The sequence below is a fragment of the Alosa pseudoharengus genome, unplaced genomic scaffold (genome assembly GCF_046254945.1).
Source record: "Alosa pseudoharengus isolate Yale_2024_CS ecotype anadromous, Long Island Sound unplaced genomic scaffold, YU_APseudo_1.1 YU_APseudo_1.1_scf_20, whole genome shotgun sequence".
In the NCBI taxonomy this organism is placed as follows: domain Eukaryota; kingdom Metazoa; phylum Chordata; class Actinopteri; order Clupeiformes; family Clupeidae; genus Alosa; species Alosa pseudoharengus.
This window is the reverse complement of record NW_027468664.1, coordinates 32,600,801-32,609,146: the sequence shown is the minus strand read 5'-3', so window position 1 is coordinate 32,609,146 and position 8,346 is coordinate 32,600,801. Positions and strand designations below refer to the sequence as shown.

Below are 8,346 nucleotides of genomic sequence, written 5' to 3'. Positions count from 1 at the left end.
ACGACCATTTTCACTTCAGATAATGATTACCATCGACCAGACCGTGCCTTTTAGCATATGCGCTGAGATACATCGATGTGAAGCGTCCTTACGTCACACGGACGCTGACAGTGACGAGTGAAGTCGACTCCCTCCGATCCCACCTTTCCCACAACTCTCCATAACTGCGTAAGCACCATCAGTACCACTGGGATGTAGTTGAGCGCAACAGACGGAGAAGTTTACACACACTGACCGCGTCTGTTTGCGAGATCAGTTTAGCTTGCGCGATAAAAGCAGGCCTGCATTCTGTTCATTCTGTTCATTGCTGCGCTTTAGGACGTTTAGGCTTCTTGCAAAAATACAGTCGGCCGAACTCCCTATAGCCTACAAGTCTTGTGCACGTTTTACGTGACTTCACTTATGTCCCGAAAATCAAGCGACCATGACTACAACCTACGGAACATGAGCAACGCAATAGGCGACAGGTGGAGAAAAGTTAACGATGGAGGAGAGCGGAGCCTCATCAAAGCTCCGTCCAACGCGAGCATCAGCAGTCAGGGGGCAGTGCCCGCGGCGGCACCCGCTACCTCCACCGGGGACCTGGAGCGAGCGGCTCGCAAGCAGTTCCAGCAAGATGTCACGCCCGCGTCCGTATACGTCCTGGCGGTGTTCTCCGCTCTGGGAGGGTTCCTCTTCGGCTACGACACCGGAGTGGTGTCGGGAGCGATGCTGCTGATCAAGCGGGAGATGAATTTGAGTTTCCTGTGGCAGGAGGTTTTGGTGTCGAGCGCGATAGCCGCTGCGGCGCTGTCAGCGCTCGCTGGCGGCTTCCTCAACGGAGTTTTAGGGCGAAGGGTGTGCATCTTGCTGGCCAGTTTCATCTTTTCCGTGGGAAGTGTTGTGATGAGCGCTGCCCCAAATAAGGAGACTCTTCTGGTTGGACGTCTCATAGTCGGACTTGGACTTGGTAAAGTATCTCATTTCTTTAGTAGCCCATATGGTTGTGTATCAAGCACCACACTTTAATCAACTACAGGGATAGCATGGTATAAAGAACAAGAAGGCTGAAATGAATCAACCTGTCGTCAATCAAAGTTTAGACAAATCCAAACGTTTGCCATTTTACGTAAAGTTGATGCAAGAGGCCGCTGAGACAGAATCGCACAGCCTTATGTTTTGTGCTATATGGTGGTGCACAGTAAACTTGTAGATAGTTATTCGCGACATAGGCTACTGCGTGCACTAGCGCGTGACCTGACGCTTCGAAAGCAGAACAAGCCGTTAAACGAGGAACCAAGCTGGCGTCTTTTGCGCTCCGTCTGCCTGATGGAGTTGCCATGGTGAACCGGAGCGCCGGAGGGACAGGGTGTGTATAGGCTAGTCTATGTGGCTATTACATTCCGTATTTACGCTCTCTGGTTATGCAAGAAAGTTGAGTTTTTGCTGGCCTGGAACATCTTAAGGCTCTGGCTCTGGGTTATAACATCACTGCATTATAGGCTACATTCATAAAATGTAAGTAGGCCTATACTGTAGGCCTAGTCTATTTCAATGCTTTTTAGTAGGCCTTTGAACCTATTTTACTTCAATAATGACAGGTGGCTTGACGAAAATAACTATGGTCATACTAAGATTTATACAGTATAATCCTAGGCTATATTATCTCTACAGTATAATCCTAGGCTGTATTATTTCTAAGATTTCTACAGTATAGGCTATATTATTTCTATGATAATATAATACTCCCCTCTACAGTAACCTTATGTTTTGGTAGAATACTTCTTGTTATTTTTCATATCCTTTGGGCATCCTTTGGGCATCCATTTGGGATTTTTCATATCCTTTTATGCCCAAAGAGAGAGACAGTGGTGGGAGAGAGAGATGGGGTGGGTTGGCCGCTGTAGCCAATAGGGCCATAGTGCTCAAAGACTGTTCCGCTCACAGATGCTTGCTAATAAAGTGAGATGGCCACCATTCAACCCAGAAAAAGTCATATAACCATTGCAATGACTCTGAAGATGTCTTAAAAACCTGCAGCAGAAAAGAGGAAAATCCAGGTTTTACATTAAATGTCAGGGTTCCTGTTCCACTGGCTGCGACAGTGTGGCCACTGTTCTAATTGTCTTGCGTTGCATTGAAGATGTTGTCAAACCCATTTCTGGGCCTCACTCATCAGTGTGTCTCAAAAGCACAATACAAGGCAAATGTATTTTTACACTGTGCTCCTATAGGCAAAGTGAATATCTGTTGTAGGACTGTCATGGCACCACTTACCATGAACCTCATCTCTCTCTCCTTTGCATTAATACCTCGGCGTCTTTAGTTCTGAGAGACTCAGCCTCTCTATGCTCTTTTTACATCAAATCATGGTGCTAGTGAACCTAATTAGTTGTGAAATGTTACTCCATAGGGCTGCACAATTAACCGATCTTTAATTGAAATCGATATATGAACTAATGCAATTAGTTAATAGCAAAGGTTGCAATTAATAAGGCTTGCAACTCTCAAATGGTTAATTTTGTCACATCTATGCTTTTTATATTCATTTTTTGTACTGTTTTGTATTGTTTAACAGAGAGAACTCACCCAATAGGATTGTGGTGCTTCTCATGCACTTGTGTTGTATAGCAAAAAGGGTACCTCGGTCTATCTCCGATTACCGCCGTGACGAAATGTTTCTCAGCAAGGCTGGCTAGTCTCATTGCCATGTTAGCTTCTAAGCTAGCTAGCGGAGCTCTGCCCCTGGAGTTAACTGGTTATTAATATGGAAAGACAACGATACACTTGATAACGACACAGTAATGCATAGCTGTGGGTTTCACACTCTCTCCATGCCCCTGCAAAGACTATGAAGTAGGCTACATACTGTAGGACATTGATGTTAGCCACATTGCCATGCTTATTGCAACTTCCAACCAACATACATAGTGAAGGGTAGCCTACATAAATTAGAATGACAGTTGATGTATATGTAGTGCTAAACAAATAGTCTAACAAAGCAGTTTCTCCAGCAAGTAATACTGTATTATTTAATGATAAATAATTGATAAAACTGTGTTCAGCATACCTGTTGACAGATCGATAGCACTCCCCATGTAACTCTCAACTCTCCATGCATGGTCTTCTCTATCAGTGGTTGTTGGCTGCTGGCTGCTAGGTTAATATTGCTACTATAATATCATAATATCTCGACTTTAACCTCCTAACATTTCGACCTTTATAGCATATTTTTTATTTACTTTATTCTTCTAAAATGTTTATTTTATTTTAGTAAATTTGTCTCAGGCATCGCTTGAGCAGCTACGGCTGTAATCCCGCCAAATTGTACTTTCGATTTTGAACCAATGAGGTGCTGACTAGCGATGCACCGATATTGATATTCTGGCCGATACCGATATTTACCTATATCACTAGTGGCGACACATCATTCCATTATGACCAGTGATGCCAGTAACGCGTTACTTAGTAACGCGTTAGTCTATTTTGACCACTTTTTTCAGTAACGAGTAATCTAACGCGCTACTATTTACAAACCAGTAATCGGATTAAAGTTAAATATCTAAGTTACTGTGCGTTACTATTTTTGTCATTTTCCTTAATAAAAAGATATATTCTTTGCTTTCTTCTTGTCTTGGGGATTAATGTCATGTAGGCTATGCTCACGTTTTCAGCATGAGCACAATTCACGTGTAAAACCACGCAGCGACACAAACGTAAACAATGGAGGGAGAGGGAGAGATGCACATTTCATCAGTCATTACTTTGAGTTTGTGTCAGCTAAACATGACAACATTAAGGTAAATTGTACATTCTGTGCTGGCGACAAAGTGCTGTCTAGCTAGACATCCCAAGTCTCCCGAAGTTTTGGGAGTCTCCCACATACTGCAGCTTCCTGACGCCCGCAAATTACATAAAATCTCCCGGAACCTAGAGCGAACAAAGAGCACGCAAGCCAACCGGACTTCAAATCGCGTGTGCATAGCTTAACGTGTAAGTGTGCTTATATCTCTTTTCTCCCAAACTTAATTAATCAGTTTAGTCAGTGTAGCCTATCTAGGAACAGGAGCGTGATGGCAGCGTCAGTGCCCCTCAAAAAGGAAGATTTAAGACACATCAGACTACACAAAAGTGTACCCAATTGTCTCAAAAGATTAAAACATAATGATAATCTTGCACAATGCACTGTTTGTAACAGCGACTTTAGCATTGCTCACAGCGGGTTAAATGATTGCAAAATACTTGTTGAGGTGAGTTTAAGTGTAATTTAATTTGCATATTACTCAGGCCTATACAAGATGGCTAGTTGCCAAGGCTACATGAAAAACAAATCTACAAAAAATCTACATATTTTACTATAACAATTTCTATCAATAGGCCTTCCTTATTTGGTGTAGACATTATTGAACAAACATCTGAATTTCAGTATCTAAGTAGGTTAGGTTGGGATGTCTGCTATACATTGATGTTAAAATGCACTTCCAGTATAGTGAGTATTGGCAAAACCAGTTATCATTTTTATGTTGAGGCGGTGGGGGTGTTGTCGGCAGCTGCTGAAAGTAACTAATAAAGTAACTTGTAATCTAACTTAGTTACTTTTAAAATCAAGTAATCAGTAAAGTAACTAAGTTACTTTTTAAAGGAGTAATCAGTAATCAGTAATCAGATTACTTTTTCAAGGTAACTGTGGCAACACTGATTATGACGCACCTAGCAGGTCTGACAGCCATAGCAGTGAATTCACCGGGTTGGTCAGTTGCTAAAGAACTTTGTTGGCATTGCATCGGTTGTGAAGACACAGCTCTGTGCGCAGTTTTCACGGGTCATCATTGCCCTTGGACATTTTCAGCTGGTTTGGAATTTGGACTAATTTTAACATCCTTTTTAAATATATTTTCTTTTTTTATTTGTTTATTTGTTTTGTTGTCTGTCTTGGTGTCACGGGTACGCTGGCGACTACGCCGCTCCGTCCGGCATCTTTTGTCTTGTTGTTATGTGTCTTGTTTGTGGAGCGCTTTGGGTTGCATGTGCATGTTAAATGCGCTTTAAAAATAAATCTGACTTGATAGCAGGTTTGATACCCACACCATACATACAGCATACAGTTCCGGAATGCCAGCAGAATCTTTGTGGCTTGGTTCCAGTTCTTGAATGCCAGCAGAATCTGTGTGGCTTAGTTCCAGTTCTGGAATGCCAGCAGAATCTTTGTGGCTTGGTTCCGGGTCTGGAATGCCAGCAGAATCTTTGTGGCTTGGTTCCGGGTCTAGAATGCCAGCATAATCTTTGTGGCTTAGTTCCAGTTCTGGAATGCCAGCAGAATCTTTGTGGCTTAGTTCCAGTTCTGGAATGCCAGCAGAATCTTTGTGGCTTGGTTCCAGTTCTGGAATGCCAGCATAATCTTTGTGGCTTGGTTCCGGGTCTGGAATGCAAGCAGAATCTTTGTGTCCTTAGTTACGGGTCTGGAATGCCAGCAGAATCTTTGTGGCTTGGTTCCAGGTCTGGAATGGCAGTAGAATCCTTCTTGCTTGGATCTGAAACCACAATACCAAGGTCAAGAGATGTGCATTTTTGCTCTCAGTGAGGCAGAGAATGGATGACTTCATGAGCCTGAGATTTTAGCTTAGTGATGCTTAGTAGTGAGACCTTAGCCCTCACGCTTATCAGTTCAGTAAATTAAGGAAAATGAGCGAGTGAATAAGTAAGTGAACTAGATGTACCGCAGAGCGGTACAAAATATGACCGCCGCCCAGTCCAGCACATTTTTTCCACAAAAATAAATCACGCTGAAAGGCCTATATGATTCTAACTGTCTCACTAAATTGCATTATCCACACTCAATTCTCACTGGTATCTGCTAGACAACAAGTCCCAAAACATGATTAGTTCATAGATTTCACATGTAAAATTCATTTTATACAACCCCACCTCCATCTTGCCTGTTCATAATTCTGAGAAATTCTTGATTGTTTGTGTTATGTTTATGTTATGTGTGTGGGTGTGTGTGTGTGTGAGTGTGTGTGTGTGTGTGTGTGCGTGCTTGTGTGTGTGCCTGCGTATGTGCCTGTGCATGGAAGCGTACATATGTCTACTGTGTGAGTATATGTCATACGTATGATTACTGTGAATGTGTGTGTGTGCGTGTGTATCTGTTTGTGCACATGTGTGCACATGAAATGGGTTAACATGACCCCTGGAGGCAAATATACGGAAAAAAAATGGTCATCCTAGGCCCTACAGTTCTCAAGATATTCACAGAGAACTGTGTCTGGCCTACCCTCCTTTCGGGGGGTCCAGTCCAGCGGGGGGGCTACAGATCAAAACGAAAAATGACGGTTCCATGCTATCCATGTGGGGGTACATGCCCACCAAGTTTTGTGTACCCCGGTCTTTCAGTGTCCCGGGAATCCTTGTTGGTGTACGTCACTAAATGTACACATAAATTATTTTATTGTAAGGCCCCCCATGAACGAAAGTACACAAAACTTGGCATGCATTCGGAGGGTGTCATAATGATCCTACACTTTCAATTTCGTGCAGTTTTGACCATGTCAGCCAGAGATATTGTGATGAAAACACCTACATTTTTGCTTTTTAATTTTTAACTAGGTGGCGCTATACATAAAATAAGTGGTAATGGGATGGATTGACATGGCCACTTGAGATCAACTTACCAAAAAAAAATGGTCCTCCTAAACCTTACGGTTCTCGAGATATTCACAGAAAACTGTGTCTGCCCTACCCTCCTTTCGGGGGGTGCAGTCCAGCGGGGGGGCTACAGATCAAAACGAAAAACGATGGTTCCATGCTATCCATATGGGGTTACATGCCCACCAAGTTTCGTCTACCCCGGTCTTTCAGTGTCCCGGGACTCATTGACAGAAATTTGGGCATGCGAAAAAAAAAAAAAAAAAATCTGACTAAACCTATATGACCGCCGCTTCGCTGCGCGGCGGTCATAATAAGTGAAGACATTCAATCTGTTTGATGATTACAAATGGTGGATGGTGGATTAGGGTTACATTTGGGTTACCTTACAGCAGGGATTCCCAAACTGTGGTACGCGTACCCCCGGTGGTACGCGAGCTGCCACTAGGGGGTACACAAGATGAAAAGGGCAATGGCGGAAAGGAGTTAAAAATGATTAATGAATTAATAATCTAATTAATTCATAAATAATACATACTTTTGAATCGGGTTATAATAATATGGAAATGTGAAATTAGAGGAAATCATTTGTAAACTCTATAATAGGCTATGTATTCATTAAAATATAAGCTACACATAATACACGTGATTTCCTGCGGGCAGCCAGAATATCTGGCGCGTTAGTTTTGTTGAAGTATAGGCTAGGTAGCTAAAACTGGCTAAAAACAGGGACACTGTCCAAAAGGCCTAATTAAAGCGATCGAAGAGAAGAAGCGAGAGAAACAGAGCAGGACACAGGTAACGATGGGATGGGGAGCAGACTAATGAAGGTGGAGGTGAAGCGCAGGAGGATAAAAGAGAACGAGACAGAAAAGACTGCGTGAAGAAAACGAAAGTATGATGAGGCATACAGCCCTAGGCTTCACGTGGATTGGGAGACTTCCCAAATAGTGATGGGACAACCGACTCTTACACGCAAGTCGGTTCAACCGGACGGTCGTTGGTTGGCCTACCGAGTTAATAGATTCGGTCACCGGTTCGGCGACGGGGGGGTTATATCGCGCGTTACTTCCCCCGCCATATCGCTCCAAGACATGTAGCCTCAAGCTGCAAATGTCATGCTCTCCATGTCTCTGAAATTAGCTGACATACACTCATATTGACCTACACTAGACTCAAGCACTGTCCATGGTTAGCCTACATTCGGTCTTGTTCAGTAGTCAGCTGTGCGCGCGGTCTCCTCGTGAGCCTACCAATAGCCTATTCACTTCTAACATTTAACTTAACTACCAAGATAACATAGCCTATGTCATATAATATTTCCCCCCTTTGTAATTTAGGATATGAATTTCAATGAACAATTCCAAGATGCACGAAACATAAAGGCTTTCAACTTACCAAGAACCTAGACACCCGTTTGATTACTCATGCATTAGCACGGTTACGGTCTCTAACCTGTTGTACAGTCCTCGTGACAGCCTACCAACAAACATCTCATTTAACAACTACCAAGATAACATGACGTATTTGTATTTTATATCCATCGGTAATGTAGCCTATGAACCTCTATGGGCTACATAATCACCTAAGATGCACGAGAAATAAATAGGTTTCTGCGATCGGTTGATAACTCAAACTTGCGATAACACCGTTTGATTAGACTCATACCCTCGGTTACGGTCTCCTTCAGTAGCCTGGCGCGCGGTCACTTCGTGAACCTAC

At 43.0% G+C, this 8,346-nt stretch overlaps 1 protein-coding gene across 1 annotated transcript in view; it reads left to right on the top strand.

Annotated features, from left to right (window-relative positions):
* The first annotated feature begins 265 nt into the window (after positions 1 to 265).
* slc2a13a (solute carrier family 2 member 13a) overlaps positions 266 to 8,346 on the top strand; it is a 121,032-nt gene continuing 112,951 nt past the window's right edge. Inside the window, exon 1 of the mRNA XM_076297451.1 lies at positions 266 to 949. Within this exon, the coding sequence (XP_076153566.1) occupies positions 403 to 949 (547 nt within the window). The 5' untranslated portion in view covers positions 266 to 402. The remainder of the gene's footprint in view (positions 950 to 8,346) is intronic.